This window comes from Chenopodium album, chromosome 4 (genome assembly GCF_948465745.1).
Source record: "Chenopodium album chromosome 4, dcCheAlbu1.1, whole genome shotgun sequence".
In the NCBI taxonomy this organism is placed as follows: Eukaryota; Viridiplantae; Streptophyta; class Magnoliopsida; order Caryophyllales; family Amaranthaceae; genus Chenopodium; species Chenopodium album.
The window spans coordinates 8,667,316-8,689,131 of NC_137837.1; the positions used below are offsets into that span (position 1 = coordinate 8,667,316).

The 21,816-nt window shown below is 32.0% G+C and overlaps 2 protein-coding genes and 1 long non-coding RNA gene across 3 annotated transcripts; all 3 read left to right on the plus strand.

Annotated features, from left to right (window-relative positions):
* Positions 1–5,476: 5,476 nt before the first annotated feature.
* Positions 5,477–13,936, plus strand: LOC145628839 (sugar transporter ERD6-like 5). The gene is made up of 18 exons (XM_081681259.1): positions 5,477–6,058; positions 10,333–10,395; positions 10,827–10,916; positions 11,082–11,141; positions 11,234–11,299; positions 11,391–11,456; positions 11,546–11,621; positions 11,709–11,773; positions 11,850–11,936; positions 12,045–12,125; positions 12,478–12,562; positions 12,674–12,717; positions 12,871–12,933; positions 13,029–13,088; positions 13,191–13,244; positions 13,442–13,501; positions 13,589–13,703; positions 13,801–13,936. The coding sequence occupies exons 1-18, from the start codon at positions 5,906–5,908 to the stop codon at positions 13,923–13,925; spliced, it is 1,413 nt and encodes a 470-aa protein (XP_081537385.1). The 5' UTR covers positions 5,477–5,905; the 3' UTR covers positions 13,926–13,936.
* A 3,826-nt stretch (positions 13,937–17,762) lies between these two features.
* Positions 17,763–18,252, plus strand: LOC145628840 (uncharacterized). The gene is made up of 3 exons (XR_014111493.1): positions 17,763–17,776; positions 17,874–17,963; positions 18,193–18,252. It is a non-coding gene; the product is annotated as an uncharacterized LOC145628840 (long non-coding RNA).
* A 30-nt stretch (positions 18,253–18,282) lies between these two features.
* On the plus strand, positions 18,283–21,224 carry LOC145627585 (sugar transporter ERD6-like 5). The gene is made up of 13 exons (XM_081679951.1): positions 18,283–18,417; positions 18,503–18,568; positions 18,688–18,763; positions 18,854–18,918; positions 18,996–19,082; positions 19,181–19,261; positions 19,606–19,690; positions 19,794–19,837; positions 19,955–20,017; positions 20,121–20,180; positions 20,281–20,334; positions 20,915–20,974; positions 21,078–21,224. The coding sequence occupies exons 3-13, from the start codon at positions 18,691–18,693 to the stop codon at positions 21,222–21,224; spliced, it is 819 nt and encodes a 272-aa protein (XP_081536077.1). The 5' UTR covers positions 18,283–18,417; positions 18,503–18,568; positions 18,688–18,690.
* Positions 21,225–21,816: the final 592 nt, after the last annotated feature.

Here is a 21,816-nt window from a genome sequence, read left to right on the forward strand (position 1 = left end):
AAAATATAAATAAATATAAAAATGGAAAAAAAAAAATCTCCTACGTAGATTTCATTAGTGATTGTAGAGTTTGGAATTTCCATTCTTTATTTATTCTTCAAATACGTTTAATACATATTTTTGAATACTATTTATATATACTTATCTTTTAATATTATTTTGTATAGTGAAAAATGTCGAACCTTGCCAAGCTCGAATTTGTGGCCCTTGATATTACCGGAAAGAATTATTTATCATGGGTGTTAGATGCTGAAATACACCTAGATGCTAAAGGGCTTGGTGAAACAATAAAAGAGGCTAATAAGGCAACACCTCAAGATAAGGCTAAAGCCATGATTTTTCTTCGCCATCACCTCCATGAAGGGCTCAAAAATGAATATTTAACTGTGAAAGACCCACAAATCCTTTGGAGTAATCTAAAGGAAAGGTATGACCACCAAAAAACAGTGATACTCCCTAGAGCTCGTTATGAATGGTTAAATTTGAGATTGCAAGATTTTAAATCTGTTAGTGAATATAACTCAGCTATGTTTAAAATAACTTCTCAATTGAAATTATGTGGAGAAAATATTACTGATGCAGAAATGCTTGAAAAGACATACTCCACTTTCCATGCTAATAATATTGTCCTGCAGACACAATATAGAGAAAAAGGTTTTAAAAAATATTCTGAATTAATATCCTGTCTTCTTGTGGCTGAGCAAAATAACGAGCTGTTAATGAAAAATCATGAATCGTGTCCTACTGGCTCTACTCCATTCCCTGAAGCGAATGTGACAACCCATAACGGGAAAGAAACTAAAAACAGGGACCATTCCAGCAGTAGTGGTCGAGGTAGAGGTCGTGGTCGTGGCCAATGGCGCGGCCGGGGTCGTGGACGTGGATATGGTAGAGGTCGTGGAGGTCATTTCACAAACTCACATTCCCACCAGAAGTGGGAACGTAGGGATGAAAAAGAGAAAAGTGATAACAATATATGTTACCGTTGTGGAGGAAAAGGTCATTGGTCTCGGGTTTGTAGAACTCCAAAACATCTTATTGAACTTTACCAAGAATCATTGAAGAAAGGAAAGAAAGTTGAGGCAAACCTTGTTCTTGAAGATGGTGAAGGTGATTTTGATTTTGGCAATGCCAATCAATTTGATGTTGGTGATTTCCTTACTTCCCCGGAAGGGAATAATTTTGATTTTGACAGTACAACTCATTTAGAAGTTGCCGATTTCTTCACTGCCCCAGAAGGGAATAATTAAAATTATATTGTATTATGTCAGTTTTAAGTATTAGACTTATGTTTGCTTATTCTAGTAATTTATTTAAGTTTATTTCTTTCGTTGTAATAAGGATTTTTGCTTTATAAATTTATGAACTATTTGAGTGTTTTTATTGATTTATTTGTTTTATCATCTTTATTTTTATGCTTAATATTTTGACATGTATTTTATTTCATGAAGAACATGGATATTACTCAAGTTCAATTTGCTATGAATGGTGAAGAATTATGTCTTGCTGACAGTGCAACTACACATACAATACTTAAAAATAAAAAATATTTCTCTCATTTGATGATGAAAATGATTAATGTAAGTACCATATCGGGTAGTGCAAATATCATTGAGGGCTCCGGAAGAGCCACTATAAAGTTGCCTTGGGGAACTGAAATTAAAATAATTGATGCTTTATACTCCCCATTGTCTCAAAGAAATTTATTAAGTTTTAAGGATATTCGCAATAATGGTTATCATATTGAGACAATCAATGAAGAAAATAACGAATTCCTTCAAATCACAAATATAACTCAAGGCTCCAAACACGTTTTGGAGAAACTACCTATATTATCTAGTGGTTTGTACTACACAAAAATCAATGTTATTGAAGCTCATGCTATAGTAAACCAGAAGTTTACTAATGATTTTGTTGTTTGGCATGATCGGTTAGGCCATCCCGGTTCAATAATGATGCGAAAAATAATTACGAATTCATGTGGACATTCTTTGAAGAGCCAGCAGATTCTTCATAATAATTTTTCATGTGCTGCTTGCTCGGAAGGCAAGTTGATTATTCGCCCATCACCAGCTAAAATTAATTTTGAATCAATTAGTTTTCTGGAACGTATACAAGGAGAAATTTGTGGGCCCATACATCCCCCATGTGGACCATTTAGATATTTTATGGTTTTAATTGATGCATCAACTAGATGGTCACATGTGTCTTTGTTATCAACTCGTAACCTGGCGTTTGCGAGACTACTTGCCCAATTGATTAAGTTACGGGCACATTTTCCAGATACTCCCATTAAGACTATTCGGCTTGACAATGCTGGTGAATTTACATCTCAAGCTTTTAATGATTATTGCATGTCCATTGGGATAAATGTTGAACATCCTGTAGCACATGTTCATACACAAAACGGTCTAGCAGAGTCATTAATAAAACGTATTCAGTTAATTGCTAGACCATTGCTTATGAAATCCAATCTCCCAATTTCTGCTTGGGGACATGCTATATTACATGCAACAACACTAATTCGCATTAGGCCAACAAGTTATCACAAGTTCTCCCCATTACAATTGGTTTATGGTCAGGAACCAAATATTTCCCATCTAAGAATTTTTGGATGTGCGGTTTATGTTCCAATAGCTCCACCACAACGCACTAAGATGGGTCCTCAAAGGAGGATGGGGATATATGTTGGGTTTGAATCCCCGTCAATAATTAAATATCTTGAGCCTACAACAAGGGATTTATTTACGGCTCGTTTTGTAGATTGTCATTTTAACGAGTCACTTTTCCCAACATTAGGGGGAGAAAAGAGAAAGCTGGAAAATGAAATTAAATGGAATGAATTATCATTATCCTATCTTGATCCTCGAACTAAACAATGTGAACTGGAAGTTCAAAAGATAATTCATTTACAAAGTTTAGCGAATCAATTGCCAGACTCGTTTGCTGACCCAAAAAGAGTGACCAAGTCGCATATTCCAGCTGTTAATGCTCCATTTAAAATAGAAGTCCCGAAAGGACAAAATAAAATTGCTAATGAGTCTACACCACGCCAAAAACGTGGAAGACCAATAGGTTCCAAAGATAAGAATCCTCGGAAAAGAAAAGGAGCATTGATTGATGATGGTCAAATTGAAGAAACAATTTCCGAAGGATCTCCAGAAGAGACTTTAGACATGATACAAGAAGAAATTCAGGTACCTGATAATGAAGAAATTTCAATAAATTATATCATGTCTGGAATTACATGGAACCAAAATCAAATCGACGTCGATGATGTTTTTGCATGCAATGTAGCATTAGATGTTATGGATAATAATGAGGATCATGAACCAAAATCTATTGAAGAATGTAGACGAAGAAATGATTGGCCAAAATGGAAAGAAGCAATTGAAGCAGAATTAAAATCTCTTGGAAAAAGAGAAGTATTCGGACCAGTAGTCCGTACACCTGAAGGTGTAAAGCCAGTGGGATATAAATGGGTCTTTGTGCGAAAGAGAAATGAAAAGGGTGAAGTTGTAAGATATAAGGCACGCTTAGTTGCACAAGGATTCTCACAAAGACCTGGTATTGATTATGAGGAGACATATTCTCCTGTGGTGGATGCAACTACTTTTAGATTTTTGATTAGTTTGGCAATAAGAGAAGGACTTGACTTACGTTTGATGGATGTAGTCACAGCTTATTTATATGGCCCACTGGATAATGACATTTACATGAAGCTCCCAGAAGGATTCAAGCTGCCGGAAGCAGCAAAATCTAGTTCTCGAGAACATTTCTGTATTAAATTGAACAAATCTCTTTATGGATTGAAACAATCTGGGCGTATGTGGTATAACCGTCTAAGTGAGTATTTGTTGAAAGAAGGTTATAAGAATGATCCTATCAGCCCATGTATTTTTATAAAGAAATTTGGATCAGGATTTGTTATAATTGCAGTGTATGTTGATGATTTGAATATCATTGGAACTCCTGAAGAGATTTCAGTGACTGTCAATTATTTAAAGAAAGAGTTCGAAATGAAAGATTTAGGAAAGACAAAATTCTGCTTGGGGTTACAAATAGAGCACCTAGAGAATGGAATCCTTGTGCATCAATCAACATACATAGAAAAGGTTCTTAAAAGATTTTCTTTGGATACAGCACATCCATTGAGCAGCCCTATGGTTGTAAGATCACTTGAAGTAGAGAAAGATCCATTCCGACCTCGGGAAAATGATGAAGAAATTCTTGGTCTTGAAGTACCGTATCTTAGTGCAATTGGAGCACTAATGTACCTTGCAAGTCATACACGACCTGATATATCATTTTCAGTTAATTTATTAGCAAGGTTTAGTTCATGTCCAACTCGAAGGCATTGGAATGGGATTAAACATTTACTTCGTTACCTTCAAGGTACGAAGGATATGGGTTTATTTTTCCCAAAATTGTCCAAAGAAAATTCGATTGGTTTTGCAGATGCAGGTTATTTATCTGATCCTCATAATGGTCGGTCACAAACTGGATATGTGTTCACATATGGTGGTACTGCCATTTCTTGGCGTTCCATGAAACAAACCATTGCAACTACTTCTTCCAATCATTATGAGATTTTAGCAATTCACGAGGCTAGTCCTGAATGTGTATGGTTAAGGTCGGTAGTTCAACATATAAAAGAAGTTTGTGGTTTATCATCTGGGAAAGAGGCACCAACAACTTTATATGAGGATAACGCTGCTTGTATTGCTCAACTTAAGGAAGGATACATCAAAGGCGACAGAACAAAGCACATCTTACCCAAATTTTTCTTCACTCATGATCTTCAGAAGAATGGAGATATAAATGTATTGCAGATTCGTTCAAGTGAGAATTTAGCAGACTTATTTACTAAGGCTCTTCCGACAGCAACATTCAAAAAGTTAGCTTACGGCATTGGATTGCGTCGTCTTAAAGATCTCAAGTGATGTAGTCATGAGGGGGAGTTAATGCGCGCTGCACTCTTTTTTCCTTAACCATGGTTTTTTCCCACTGGGTTTTCCTGGTAAGGTTTTTAACGAGGCAACATCTTATGCGCATTATAGTGTATTATTTTGTACAGGTTTTGTAGTAAATGTTAGTTATTGTTTTATTCAATATATAGCTAGTCATCCAAGGGGGAGTGTTATGATAATATCTAAATATGGATGACTATTATCCCATGTACAATCTAGAATATTCTAGAGTTGGGTATTTGGTCTTATCCATTGATGGAACCCTAGGAAATGTACATTATATATATCCCGTACTAGATGGAATATGAAATATAACGTAACAATCTTCCCTCATCTCTCTTTATTTTCTATTCCATATTTAACATAAAAAATGAATGCTAATATTTAAAAAAATTTACTATAGCTATGCCGTTATTAATTAGAATACTAGTATTTAACATCATGTCCTTTATTTTAGCTCAATTAATCTAACAAGAGGGATCACGATTATTATGTTTTACTTAAAATATTCATACTACGTAATCAAAAGAAAAAAAAAATTCATATTACACACTTACCTGTTCACATTTGCTGAACTAAGTTGAAGTGAACTGAACTGAACTAATTGGAGCTGAACTGAACTGAACTAATTGGAGCTGAACTGAACTGAACTGAATATTTTATAAGAGAGGGAAATTAGGAGCTGAATTGAACTGAACTGATTGGAGCTGAACTGAACTGAAATTAAGTAAATATGAATTGACCCTTACAATCAAAACTTTTTTTTTTTTTTTATTAAAACTGTGCTATAATAACACTAACAAGGTAACCCCATAACAGTTGGTCACGCACTCACAGTCACACATATAAAAGTTTGTGCTCTAACACAACCCACGTCTCTTTAACTTTAGTTTATTCAGTTGGAGGAAAAGCAAAAGCAAAAGTATCAACAAACAATGAAGGAAGAAGTAAGTGTCCAACTCCTCCTAAATGCTAACACCAACACTAATCATCAGCATAGACTAACGTCGTCGTCGTCGTCTATCACTCCTACGCTGCTTCTCTCAGTGTTCGTTACTGTCTTGGGTTCGTTTTCCTGCGGCTATACTGTAAGCTTTTTAATCCCAACTTTTATTTATTTATCAGATTTTAATTAGAGAATAATTGTACATCATGAACATGTTTGTATGTATGTGTGTGTATGTCTTGATTTGAGAGGTATAATACTAGCTGCATATTTGTGAAATTCATAGTTGAATACTCCCTTTGTCTCTAAGTTCTCTTTTTTGTTTGTCTCATATTCCTCTTTAAAATATTTCGTTCCAAGTTACTAATAGAGTAGATAAACCGATTTTGTTGAAACTATAAGATAGGGAGACCGGGGAAATAATATTAAAAACTTGTATTCAATTTCATTAATAAACGTACTAAACTAATAAATTAACTACAAGTTTGTCCCTCATCTCTAAATCCATTGAAATTATTAAGCTAGAAGTAAGGAAAATAATCCCTAACCATTAATCTACTAAACTCACTGCTTTTATGACTTCCCTAACACAAACTAATTATACATTAGAATTAATAAAACACTAACAATTTAAAGCATTACAAATTATAAGCTTCAAGTCCTTCAACCAAAAATAATTACCTTAAACTTTTGGTTGAGTTAGTCATGTAACAAATTAAGGATTTGTTCTCATACGATTATTTTCATTTAAGCTCAGTCCAATTCAGTTCATTTCAGTTTGGTTCATTTTCTAATTTCCTTCTCTTATAAAATATTTAATTTAATTTAATTCAGTTCAGTTCAATTAAGCTCAAATAAGTTCAGTTCAATCAAGCTCAAATAAGTTCAGTACAATTCAATTAATGAGAACTGACCCTAACTATTTAACTGGCCCTAACTATTAACTATTACTCTACTCGTACTTAAGAAATTTTGCCACAACTTCACTAGTTCTTTGACTTATTTCTTTTCTCATCAACTACTGTCCGACCCCACTTGCAAGCCATGTGCACATTATTTTTTTATTGTTTTTTTTTTTTTCTGAAAAAAAAGCTTTGTTCGATGAGACATTTTCATAGTTGGAAGGACTGTAGGAGCATTAGATATGAGTATTAATATTGTTTTTTTTTTTTTGTTAATGAGTCCAGGATGGTGTGGTGTGGCCGTGTGGGTACTCGAGTAGAAAGTGCACAATTCTTTTACTTTTTGCTTTTAATTTATATTTTTTAGACACTTTATGCTATAGGAAATGGTAAAGGCTAATAGTGGGTACATAGATCATTCAACATTTTTGAATTTTTTAAAGGTTTTTTTTTTTTTTTTTTTTTTTTTTTTTTTTAAGTATATTGTTAAACAACTTCAAGTATATTTTAACAATGATTAGGTTTTCTTATAGAATTCTTGTTAATCAAATTTTTAAATGGTTTGAGCTAATCATCTCAATGTCACTATTAGAATTTTTCATTCATTAATTATGTAACTAATTTCAAGGATACACACACCGTACATTTTTATCTATCTATAAAAAAAAAACACACTACAATATAATATTGTGTTACTAAATGAAGCTCGTGTGATGCTCGTGTGATGCAAGTTTATATATATATAACAGATAAACTTTGTGATATTCTCTTGCTTACTACTTGACTTTTTAATTATAAAATGAATTATTAACTTTATTTCTTTAGATAAAATTCGTAATATAAAAAGATAATATTTTACTTTACAAAGTTTCATATGTGACTGGTCACACCGTGTGGTTGGGGTTACTTGGTCAGGAGTTACTTGATTAATCTGGGTTACTGTACTCAATCAACAAGGGTTACTCGGACACTCAGGGGTTACTCGGTCGGTGTTTGGGTTTGTCTTTGCCATGCGATATGCTAGTTTTATTTTATAATTAGTACTCTGTATGAAATTGTAAATCTAAAATAAATTGCAATTCTTTTTTTTCATTGGCTAAAATATAACTATCGGACGCTCTAAGATTAATCTTACGTGGCATAATCTTATTGTAGCGTTTCAAAATTATTATTTATTTATTATTATCTTACGTAGCGCTTTTAAAAAAAAAAAACTAATCTTACATGGATTAATAATCCGATTGTAGCGTTTTAAAAATATTAATCTTAAGTGACGCTCTAATAATTTTGTAAAAAATAAAATTCTAGGTGGCGATCTAAAAACTCGGGAAAAAATTCCCCTTTATATATATACAATAGTTTTGTTTCCGGGCGATCCGGATTGTAAAGTATATCATGAAATTTTTAGCTTGAATTTTTAATACATTCATATAATTCCTTTTCATAATTTATATACTCTTAGTAGTGTATTTTTTGTAATTTTGTTTGTAAATAGAATTATGTATTATTATTGACTTGAAAATATTTTTATTGAACTTAAACTATTTTTACTAAAATGAAAGTATTTTAAGCAAAGTAAAATTATTTTTACTAATTAGAACTTATTTTTTTACATATACTTTATTTTTTTAATAAATTAAATATATCTATGATATAATTAACTTGAAATTATTGAAAGTTTTTTTTTTAACCAATATTCACTATAATTCATTAAAATAAATTAATATATATTATAAATGGATCTTATTTCAAAGATTTTTTTTAAACGAATTTTATGACGGAAATAGAATCTAGTTATAGGATATTTATTAACAACTACAGTATAATTAATTTTGTATATATGAAATATTAGAAATATATCAACAATAAAACTTTATCTAGCAATTTTATTCTTGAAAAATTCTATCCAAAATTCGCTACTTTTTTATCATATGTGTCACAATAAAACCTAGTTTTTGCCTACGTGGCGTGACACGTGGCGAATAATTGTAATGTCAAGTGTCACATCGTGGCCTGGCTGCGAGACCGGCTTTATATATATATACTAGTTTGGTGCCCCGTGCGATGCCCGGGTATTTATTGAATTTAAGATAATTTTTATTTACATTATGTAGTAGGTACGTAATAAAAACTAATTGTAATATTTTGAATAAAATTATAATTCAATTTAATATTGGTATTTTATCGAAAAAAAAACTATAAACTAACAATTTTATCCTAAAATTCTATCCAAATAGAATTCTAAACTAACTTTTTTTTATCTTATGAAGTTTATTTTAATCTATCCGACGTGGCGCGACACTTGGCGAAAAGTTGGAACGCCAAGTGTCGCTGTCTCGTGACCCTGACTAAAAGTTTAGCTTTATATATTAGTTATATGATTAAAGATAGGATATATATTAGATTGTGATTATTGATCATTTTATTACATTTTAAAAACTACAAGTTATTTACCAATCATTTTTATTTAAATGATTAATACGAATAGCTAGTCAAACCAACTATTATTACAATCAAGTAGATAACAACTACTCCCTTTGAATTTTTTTTTTTTTTTTTTTTTTTTTTGAATAGCACTCCCTTTGATTTCTTTTGTTACTATTGTTTATAATTTTTTAGTAGCGTCTTGTTTAATTTGTCTCAACAAATGTTACAAGATTTTTTTTTTTTTTTTATAATTTTTTGATAATATACATATATAATTAGAGATAATAATAATAATCTAAGATGTGTATTGATTATTATTGGTAAACATGTACATTCAAAACCACTAGAACAAAAAAAGACAGAGGAGTAGCAACTAACAACTTGTTACCAATCAAGGCTTGATAGGAGTAGTTTAGGAGCAAATGACCCCGGGTGTACATAATAGGCTCTCAAAGAATACAACCTTTAGGGTGGCACACTGCCACCAGGGGCGGATCTATTAAGGTGCACAGTGAGTGTGACTCACCAGCACCAAAAAAAATAAAAATAAAAAAAAAAACTAAGAGATCGCCTATTATAGATAGGCGGTCTCTTTGTTGCTTCTATTTGAAATGATCATTATCAGTTTTTTTTTAAATATCAAAGAGACCACCTATTAAAATATCAGATAGGTGGTCTCTTTGTTTCTGCTTTGCCACCATGTCATTCGAGACCTGTTATCTAGATAACAGGTCTCTTTTTGCTTTCATATTTCATTAAAGAGACCTGTTATATTTAATAACCGGTCTCTTAAGTAATCTCACTTTTTTTTAATTAATTCTTGTTTCTAAGTAAAAAAATCATAAAGTTAGTTTAATTTAATAGTTTTATAGTATGTATTTTTATGTCCTATTTTTGGATTGAAATCATTTTGGTGAAATATAAATTTTTTATATAATTTTTAGATTGAAACAAGTGATCAATATTGATGGTGACTCAAGTTCGAAAATCCTAGATTCGCCACTCACTGCCACATAAAAAGCTTAAAGTAGAAAAATATTAAGCTAAATTACATCATGAAGAAACTTGACCTTATAGCATAATGCAGATGGGATATTCATCACCAACGCAAGCTCAAATCATGAAAGAACTTGACCTTTCAACAGCAGATGTATGCACTTCTTCGTCCTCTAGGCACCATTTGGTTTGATGTAAAATGTTGGAAAACAATTTTCCCAGTGGTGAAAAATTACATCTTTAACGATGCAAAACATTTTTCTTTACAAAACAAGGGGGAAAAAACCCTATTTTCCTCCTTACCTCCTTTTTTATTTCCTTCTCATTCAATCCATCCTCACATTCCTATTTTTTATTTTTCTTGAACTTTTCTTATATGCAACCAAACAGAGGAAAACTAATTTACAGTTGTGGTTTTCCTTGAAAATATGTTTTCCATGAAAACTAATTTTTCACTTAAATGTTTTACATCAAACCAAACGGGGCCTTAATTACCTAGTTGATCATTATTGACTTCAACAACGTACACTATTCTGCTACAACATTTCTGTTTTCTGTAACAATATACTAAAAGTTTTTGTGCAGTATTCACTCTTTGGATCAATGCTTAGTTTTGGAGGAATATTTGGTGCTATAGTATGTGGTAGGTTAGCAGACTATTTAGGTCGAAAACATGTAAGTTAAATCGTATTAGTCTTAAATTTTGTATGGTTGATATCAACTTGAGATTAAAATTAATCCTGTTTTTAACTTCCACTTTTTTTTTCTTTTTTTTTTTTCTTTTTTTTTTTTTCTTTTTTTTTTTTTTCTTTTTTTTTTTTTTTGCATTCTATGAGGCAGGCCCTAAGACTAACTGTCTTAATTTATATCTTCGGATGGTTATCTATAGCAACAGGCCAGGTTCTTCCATTTGGCATTTCCTCTTTCACTATGATCTACATCAAATTTCTGATTAAGTTGTAATTAGTTTGATTGTTTGATTCTGATCAAAGAGAGCTTGGTTGCTCGACTTGGGTCGTTGGCTGCTGGGTTTTTCAATGATAATTGGAAACTATGTTGTAAGCACATAATCCTGCTTTTCATCTTAACTTTGAGCATCAACTTATGAACTTAATAACATATGGCCTAAAACTCTGTTGCCTGTCTCAGGTTCCGGTATATATAGCTGAATTTGCACCAAAAAATCTTCGAGGAGGGTTTGTTAGCCTCCATGCGGTAACTGAGCTATACTCTAATAAAAATCAGTACAATTCTTGTTTACTTCTGCTTGGATTTTTTAAACTTCTCTTATTATCCTGATTTAGTTAATGACAGCAGTTGGATCATCATCAGTTTTTCTCATTGGACTAGTCACCACTTGGCGTACTTTAGCTCTCATTGGTAATTGATGCAGTGTTTGTTGATGTATCTCATTTCAGTTCTTGGAGTCTTCAGAAGTTCTCTGATGCCGTATTACCAATGTTTCAGGAACTACTTCGAGTCTTGTACAGATAGTTGGTCTATTCTTCATTCCAGAATCTCCTAGGTGGCTGGTAATGCATTTACAAACCAAGTTCTTGCTAGTAATTAATCAGTTCTCAAATGACAGAGTTAGTATTTGCTTTGCAGTTGATGAAGAGTAAAACCAATGCATTTGAAACAGCCTTACAGCAACTTAGAGGAGGTTCTGTTGTGAACGAAGCAGCTGACTTAAGGGTAAAGTGCAATCCCCTGCATTCTATAGTTCAATGATTGACATCCCTCGGAAAAGAAAAACTTAGTGTATGAAATCTAATGTAATGCTATTTTTGATTTGGTGTGAAGGAGAGTATTGAAGCCCTTCATCAAGTGGAAAAAGTTAGATTCCTACAACTTTTTCAGAAGAAATATGCTTACACACTCACGGTAAGCTTGAAATAAAATTTTTAACAGCTAATCCTAGTTTCTTATATTTCCCGAGTCCAAATGTTGTTACATTGTGCCAAGATATGGCACTATATTTCAATTTACCTATTTGTGTACTCTCTATTCACTCCATAGCAGCAATCAATTTAACTATTTAGATAACGACATTCTAGAAAATCGAATCATAATTCATTATTGCAAGTGAAAATGTATCACTTTTTCTAGACATCTTTAAGAAGTACTTGTATATTTGTCTAATAATAACGGACCTAGATGATACTTCGAATATATTATGCTGAGTTGCAAAAAAAGCAGTCATAAGCTGATTTTGGATGATGTGGAAGTGATGCAGGTCGGAATTGGCCTTGCAGCACTTCAATGCCTTGTTGGTCTGAATGGAATCTTATTCTATGCCAGTTCTATATTCGAATCAGCTGGTCAGTTATTAGCTTTTATATGACACCATTTCTGTATGAACGAGCTAAATCTTCTATATGTCTCAGACAAACATATTTGAATCTGATGATGGTTCTTTAAATGCTGCACAGGTTTTTCAGCAACAGTGGGAACCATAGCACTAGCCTTAATTCAGGTACTCGAAGCCTTATACCAACATTAACGATCAAAGCAAGCCTTTTACTTCTAAATTGTATATAGAGTTGAGAACGAATCCGATCTCCTCAATGAACTCCATTCATTACTCACAGTTTTTGAATATATTTTTTTTATAACTTCTGGTTTGCAGCTTCCAAGTGTGGGTTTAGGTGTACTTTTGATGGATAAATATGGGAGGCGCCCCCTTCTTATGGTTAGTACAATGAACAAATAAAGTTTGGTTGTGATAATATATATGTTGATCATGTTATATAGAATCGTAAACTTTGATCATTAAATATGTTGCAGATTTCGGTTCCTGGGCTCTGCTTAGGTTGCTTTCTAGCAGGCCTTTCATTTGTATTTCAGGTTTGGTGGTTTGATTTCGTTATTTTCTTCTTATAACCACATTTTTCGTAGGGGTTTGTCGTTTTGCTTTACAATAATGATAAAATGATGTTGTTTAATCAGGAGCATCGCTTGCTGGATGGCTGCAGTTCATACATGGCTCTTACTGGCCTATTGGTACTTCATTCATCCCCAAAGCTTTGAATTTAGACTAAACTATTATACATACGAGTACATTATAACTTATATAATAACATAACAACCTGTTTAATTATTTGAATTGCAACAATTCAACACCTAAAATAATACACAATTCAAATTCTTTACATTACTTTATTATATAAGCTTTAATCATATATGTTCTTTGAGTGCAGTTTTATATTGCTTCATATCCAGTAGGCATGGGTGGTGCCGCTTCTGTTATACTCTCAGAGGTATGCTCACTTCAGTATAATAATGCGTGCAATTCGTCTTAATGATTAGCTGAAAGATTAATGGATTAATTAACTTTGTTCTTTCAGATATACCCGTTAAACATAAAAGGATTAGCAGGAAGTATTTGTTCCGTAGTATTATGTTTAGCAGGATGGATTGTTTCTTACACTTTTAACTTTCTTATGGAATGGAGTTCTTCAGGTAAAGCTGCTTTTAATTCTGCTTACTTTTCGTATTTTAGCTTTCGAATGTATATATTTATTTTGACACAAATGAATCAACTGCATTTCGATTCCAGGAACGTTTTTCATAATGGCGGGTATCAGTGCATTTACAATAGTTTTCGTGGCGAAATTGGTCCCAGAGACAAAAGGAAGAACACTTGAAGAAATTCATGCTTCCACAAGTAATGTTTGGCAATGATGGAATCATGGAAGGAGTTTTATAAGATAAAGTAGTTTATTAACTCCGATCCTTGTTTATACTTGGTCTAAAGAATTAGAATTTGTAAACCCATTAAATATTATCTTAATTAAACACGATTGATTATTTTAAGTCTTTCTAAACAAATCACGTTCTCACCCCACGTCCTTTCAATTAGCTTTAATTTTATATATCCTACAGTTTGAGGGGAAAAAAAAAAAAAAAAAAAACTAAGGCAAAAGTGTCAACAATGAAGGAAGAACTAAGAGTCCAACTCCTTAACAACAATCACCAGGAGAAACTAGATGAAATTGATCAAGGGAAGCCATGTCCAGCTGCTGCAAGGGACACGTCGTCGCCGTCCATCACTCCTACGTTGCTTCTCTCGGCGTTCATTGCTGTCTTGGGTTCTTTTTCCTGTGGCTATATTGTAAGATTTTTTTTTTCTTTTTTCATCTTGGATGATTTATAATCTCCAACTCAAGCTAGTTTGTTAATTTAGTTGTATATTAGATTGTCACGTCAATGGTGTAATTTAAACTCGTAGTATGTTAAAGGAGTTGACTATGGTGAATGTAGACCTATACCATTGTTGAAATTTGTAACCAATAGGAGAAGAAATAAAGAAAAAAATGAAAACTAATAATCCCACCTTTGTCATTTTTACTCAAAACACTTCCACATTTTCGAAATCTTAAAACAATTTCACCTTTAACCTCTATATTCACAAAATAGACCTTTTTACCTAAAACCTTTTGAACCGGTATTTTTTTTTTCTTCTAAAAATTAAATTCTTTATTCTCTCTTCCCACCCATAGGCGTAGATGAGGGTGTGCAAAGTGTGCACAAGCACAGGGCCTCCAAAAATTTAAGGGCCCAAATATTTTAGAAGCCCATTTTTTGTTTAGTCTGCCCGATTTATATTTCACCTTTTTAACCTTTTCTCTGTCACGACACATCCTAAAATCACGCTATTATTGCTCTACAAAGTACAACTCAAATTTCAATTCCCACTACACATTCATTATGCCTCATTTATAACAGTTAAATTTCTGTTTTCCTTCTTTAATTCTCCAATTTTCCAAATTAATTTTATATCTTTACCAAAATAATCAATTAATTTTAATACCATTCCTCTTTTTCATACAAGTGTACTCCACAATAATACAACACTATAAATTAAATATGAGTACGGAGTATGATAATTCTGAAAAAAAAATTCCATGGTTCAGGATAATCTATATTAACTTATTTGGGTTTTTTCTTCTTGTTTATCGTTTCAGAAAATTTCTTCATATATATATATATACTAGTTTTGTGCCCGTGCGATACCCGGGTTGTTTATTGAATTTAAAGATAAAATTTTTAATCTATACGTCAAATTTAAAATATGTCATTGTTACAAAATTAGTTTATTAATGTGATTTGTGACGATTTGCTATCTAGTAGGCATGTAATGACTAATACTAATATTGGTAGAAATGTTCGATTTAGTACATAAAAAATAAACAAATAATAAATTAAATAAGATAAATGTTCAAAACCCGTTGAGTTGACCCGAACCCAAAACTTTGGGTAAGGGTTGAACATTTCTTGACTCGTAATCTAAAGTGACCCAATCCGAGATGACTCATGACTCAACCCTAATTGACAGGTCTATGTAGTAATAATTAAAATTCTATAAGTTGTGAAATATAGTATTTTAACCGATTAGTATATATTATAAATAGATGTTTTACACTTTAACCTAATTCCTTCGCTCCAAAAAAAATATTATGACATACAAAATTAAATTTACATGATAATTTTTAAGAATTATAATCTAATAATCTTTTTGAATAAAATTATAATTCAATTTGTATCTCATAGAGTTGGGTCTTTTATCGAAAATAAAATTCTAAACTTAAAATTTTATCCTAAAATTCTATATATTTTTTTTTAATTTTAAGAAGTCTATTTAAATTGCTCCAACGTGGCGCGACACTTGGCGAAAAGTTAGAACGACAAGTGTCGCAATGTCGTGTGCTGGCTAAAAGTTTAGCTTTATATATTAGTTATATGATATGGTCAAATTTCTTCATATATATATATATAGGGGAGGGATCCGGTGAGAATAGGTTCATATGTGAGAATTCATACTTATATGAGAATTGATTTTAAATTTAGAACATGTGAGTAAAAGTTTAGAACATACGAATAAAAATTTAGAACATGTGTCTGAAATTAAAATTTAGAACGTCTAAGTAATAATTTAGAACATCTATGTGAGTAATATGTTTAGAACATTTGATTTAAGAATTAGAACAAGTGATTAAAAATTTATAAAATATACTTTATGAAATTTTAAACATATGAGTAAAATTTAAAACATCTGATTTAAGATTATGAACATGTGAATAAAAATTTAGAACAAACTGATATAGAATATAGAAAGTGTGAGTAAAAAATTTAGAACATATGAGTAAAAAAATAGAACATACGCTTTAAAATCTGGAACATATAATTAAAAATCTTAGAACACACATTTTAAAATTTAGAACATTTAAGTTAAAATTTTGGAACAAGTTATTTCAAATTTATGATATTAAACTTAACTAATTTATGGTTTAGAACATGTGAGTACTAAATTAGAACATTTGATTTAATTTAGAACACCTAAGGAAAAGTTTAGAATATTAGATTTAAAATTTAGAACATACGAGTAAAAATTTAGAACATAAAGAGTGTTCTCACATAAGAAAAATTCTCACGTGTATATATATATATATATATATATATATATATATATATATATATGTTATTCTTTTTTAATTTAAAAAAGATCTTAAAGTATTGGTTGATCTAATTTTTAGATTTTTATTAAGTTATTATTAATAAAACATACAATTTTTATTGTGTTTATTTCCAATCTCAACATACTTATTAAAATATGTACTATCCTCGAAAAAAAAATTAAAGGGCCCCAATATATAATTTAGAACAGTGCCTCTAAAATCTTCAAGACGGGCCTGTTCCCACCTCACCATCTTCTTCCATGGCCAACCCGCCGTGACCACCGCCTACCCCGCAGTCTGAAGCCTCAAAATCCCCTAGCCTCGCGTATCCATCATGCACCTTGCAGAAGCCATATCCCCTCCTCAAGCATTGCCAGAGACAATAGTACTCCAATCAAAAGTATCTCTTTCAAGCATTTCATCGAACACCTTCCGTGTTTCAAAAACCTTACCAAGTTTCCATAAAATTCAACCAATGCAGTTAACACAAACACATGAGCATTTTCAAATCCCATTTTCCAAGCATAACATTGAATATATTCCACAATTTGCAAATCAAATGATTGACGACAAACCTTAATTAATGGAGATAAAAAGTATAATTGCAAAGCTTGTATCATTTTTTTCCCAATTAATTACACCTCTAATCAATGAATGTACAAAAGAGATTTCATCTGGATAACAACTAATTTGCATAATCTATTTGTTTAAGGTAAGAATAGACACGTAAAAAATTTGAAAAAAAAGTCAACATGCACCTAACTTGATTATATAAATTATAAATTGGATGAATTACAGTTTTTACATGTACAATTTCATACTCCATATTACTTCAAAATAACAATTATACTAAGTATTACAGAGTATTAGTCCTTTTAACTTTTAAGCTGACTTCTTCCTTTTATGATCATCATTCCTTTCAAACATTCATGGTATTACTTAAGTATATAATTGATACTCCGTATGTTCTAGTACCTAAATTTAGTATTTACTCGTATATATTAATACATACAGATGGCATATACATCACCAGTGCAAGCTCAAATCATGAAGGAACTTGACCTTTCAACAGCAGATGTATGCACTTCTTCATCCTTTCATTACCCACTTGATCATTCTTGGGTTCGAAAACGTACAAATGTACAATATTTATAAATTGTATATTTTTCTGCAGTTTTCACTCTTTGGATCCATGATTAATATCGGAGGGGTATTCGGGGCTATAGTATGTGGTAGGTTAGCCGACTACTTAGGTCGAAAACATGTAAGTTTAATCTTATTAGCCTTGTTTGTCTCATTAATCATATGATTAATTCTCTCTTTAAACAATAAACAGTTTAAGCTGACGTTTGAAGCCCAAGATCGATTTGAATCTGGCTTTGTGTCACGCTAACTCTTGATATTAGCTTAAGCTAACGATTGAAGCCGGGATCAATTTACGTATTTTATCATTTCAGACTAACTTCCCCTTTTTTTTGCATTTGATGAGGCAGGTCCTAAGACTAACTGTCTTACTTTGTATTATTGGTTGGTTATCCATTGCAACAGGACAGGTTCTTCCATTATTTGGCAATATCTACTTCACTTAGATTTCCATCAAATTTCTTTCTGATTTTAGTTGTGAATTTAATTGTTTGATTTCCTGATCATAGAGTGCTTGGTCACTCGACTTGGGTCGATGGTTCCTGGGTTTTGCTTTGATCATTGCAAACTATGTTGTAAGCATAAAATCCTACAATTCATAGCATCTATCAAACTTGTTAAACTTAGTGACATCGACTATATTGCTGTCACCTGTCTCAGATTCCGGTATATATATCTGAATTTGCACCCAAAAATCTTCGAGGGGGTTTTGTAATTCTTCACACGGTAACTGATCTATACTCGAATAAAACCAATACAGTTCTAGCTTACACTTACAGTTATCAATAGTTTGATATGCTTAGATTATATAACCTTGTCTTATACTCTTTATCATCCTGATTTAGTTAATGATAGTAGTCGGGGCATCAGCAGTTTTTCTCATTGGACTAATCACCTCTTGGCGTACTTTAGCTCTCATTGGTAATTGATGTAGTGTTTCTTGATGCATCTCATTTCAGTTCTTGGAATAATCTTTGGAAGTTCTTTGATGCCAATTTATCAATGTTTCAGGAACTATTCCGAGTCTTGTACAGATAGTCAGTCTATTCTTCATTCCAGAGTCTCCTAGGTGGCTGGTAATGCATTTACAAACCAAGTTCCTGCTATAAATTAGTCATTTTTCAGATGACAGAGTAATTGTATGTTTTTGCAGTTGATGAAGGGTAAAAACAATGAATTTGAAACAGTTTTACAGCGCCTTAGAGGCGGTTATGTCGTGGATGAAGCAATTGACTTAAGGGTAACACAATCTCTATTTTAAAATTCGAAAACTGACATCCCTCAGAAAAATTAGTGTATGAATTCTAATGAAATGCATTATTTCGAGTTGTTGTGTAGGAAAGTATTGAAGCCCTTCATCAAATTGAAAAAGTTAGTTTCCTACAACTATTTCAGAAGAAATATGCTTACACATTCACGGTAAGATTGAAACAAATTTTTAACAGCAACGACTAGTGTATCTTGTATTTCCAGCATCCGAATGTTGTTACACTGTGATAAGCCATCAAAATATGACAGACACTATTTTTCAAATTACCTATTTGTGTAATTTCTATTCACTACATATCAATCAGATAACTATTTAACGACATGTTAGAAAATTCAGTCATGAACCATTACTAATTGTCTAATACATCGAAAAAGGTGACCCTCTCAACATACTTGAGAAATATTGTGTCGTGTCTAATAACTATGGACCTAGAGAACATACATAATGCTGAATTGCTCAGCCGTCATTGGCTGACATTATGGAAAAGTTGTAGGTGGGAATTGGCCTTGAAGCACTTCGCCACCTTGTTGGTCTAAATGGAATCTTATTCTATGCCAGTTCTATATTCGAATCAGCTGGTAAGTTACCAGCATTTACATGACACCATATCTATATGAACGAACAAAATCATCTATATGTCTCGAACAAACATCTGATTGTTGTTCTGTTACTGCTGCACAGGATTTTCAACAACAGTGGGAACAATAGCACTAGCCTTAGTTCAGGTACTCGAATGTTCATCCACTTACCTACTCTTTAGGACATGAGAACAAATCCGGTCTCCTGAATTACTTCCATCAATTACTCACAGTATGTGTATACATTTATCTTTCTGTTTGCAGCTTCCAAGTGTGGGTTTGGGTGTACTTTTGATGGATAAATTTGGGAGGCGCTTCCTTCTTTTGGTTAGATCAATGAAACATACTAGCCAAGTTGATGATATATATATGTTGTTGATCATATTGTATAGAATCGTAAACTTTTGATCATGAAATATATATTTTGCAGGTTTCGGTTCCTGGGCTCTGCTTAGGCTGCATTCTAGCAGGCCTTGCATTTGTTCTTGAGGTTTCGTGATTCGATTTCGTTATTTCCTTCTTATCACAACATTTTTCATAGTGGTTTGTGATTATGATTAACAATTGTGATATTGTTGCTGTTTAACCAGGAGCATCACTTGTTGGATGGCTGCAGTTCATATATGGCTCTTACTGGCATATTGGTATATCTACAATAACTTTAACAACCCTTTTTTTTTTTTTTCCAAAACTTTATATTACCCATCTATTATTAATTTAATTAGAGTGGTCATATTGTATAATTATTTATTATAAATAAAGAAGAGAATCAAGAGTAACCATTATCATGGACACAGTCATGCCACATGCATCTTAAAATTACATATTACAGATTATTAATTTTAGGAAAAATTGTGGAACATCTAAGTGGTAGACTAGTGGGAAATGTCCTTATATAAAATAAATTGGCAAAAAAAGTTCTTATATCCCATTTAGGTTGTAAGTATGTCAGGGGTTTTTGATGGGATTCCAGCAATTGACTTTATTTGCGGACCATTGACCATAATGTGTCCTAACACGTGTACTAGGATACTTATTTCCCTGGCATTACATTATCTTATTATAGAAGTTAAATTAAATTGCTACCTCCGTTACATATTATTTGCAACGATTTAACATAAAGTAAAGAAAAAAAATGTCTAATTGTTGCAAATAATATGTAACGGGGGTAGTAAAATAAATTGTATTGTATAATCTATGCTCAGATTTGTTCATTGAATGCAGATTTATTTTGTTTCATATCCAGTAGGCATGGGTGGTGCTGCTTCAGTTATACTTTCAGAGGTATGGCACCTTTTAATATAATAAATAAAGTCCATAATTAAGGTAGCAATTCCCTAATTAGTAAAAATTAATAGATTAATTAACTTAATAATCTTACTTTCAGATATACCCGTTAAACGTAAAAGGATTAGCAGGAAGTATTTGCTCCATAGTATCATGTCTAGCAGGATGGATTGTCTCTTACACTTTTAACTTTCTTATGGAATGGAGTTCTTCAGGTAAATTTGCTTTTCATCAGACTAATTTCTAATTTTTCGTTAGATTTACAAAATACAAGTATATTCATAATCACACAATTGAATGTATAATCTGCATTCGGATTTTAGGAACGTTTTTCATAATGGCGGGTATTAGTGCATTTACACTGGCTTTCGTGGCGAAATTGGTTCCGGAGACAAAGGGAAGAACACTAGAAGAAGTTCATGCTTCAACGAGTAATGTTTGGCAATGATAGAAGAAGTGCATTTTATGAAGTTGCAGTTCAACTATTAGAGCATGATTACCGCACTCTCATCTTAAGGCTTTAATTCATAGCCACATCAGCTTTTTAGATTAAATTTAATTATTTTTCTAATTTAATTATAATTATGTAAGACTCCTTAAGACTCGATAAACTTTATCTCTTCAATCGCTTAGACTCATTTTTTACATATAAATTAAATTTTTAAAGTTTTTTTTTTAAAAAAAAAAATTAATTAAGTCTGAAGTTGAGTCTAGAACTTAGAAAATAATAAAGTCTTGTCTTAAGACCATAAATTTTGAAAATGATGATGTCATCTAGAATCTTAAGAGACCTATGACTAATCTTGCTCTTAGTCCTTATTTCTTGGTCGGGTTCTCCG

Coding starts and splice junctions, on each gene's coding strand:
- LOC145628839 (XM_081681259.1), top strand. CDS start 5,906: ATGAAGGAAGAAGTAAGTGTCCAACTCCTCCTAAATGCTAACACCAAC. Junction 11,300..11,390: donor TGATAATTGGAAACTATGTT/GTAAGCACATAA, acceptor TGCCTGTCTCAG/GTTCCGGTATATATAGCTGA. Junction 12,718..12,870: donor TAGCACTAGCCTTAATTCAG/GTACTCGAAGCC, acceptor TCTGGTTTGCAG/CTTCCAAGTGTGGGTTTAGG.
- LOC145627585 (XM_081679951.1), top strand. CDS start 18,691: ATGATAGTAGTCGGGGCATCAGCAGTTTTTCTCATTGGACTAATCACC. Junction 18,764..18,853: donor GCGTACTTTAGCTCTCATTG/GTAATTGATGTA, acceptor TCAATGTTTCAG/GAACTATTCCGAGTCTTGTA. Junction 20,335..20,914: donor TGGCTCTTACTGGCATATTG/GTATATCTACAA, acceptor CATTGAATGCAG/ATTTATTTTGTTTCATATCC.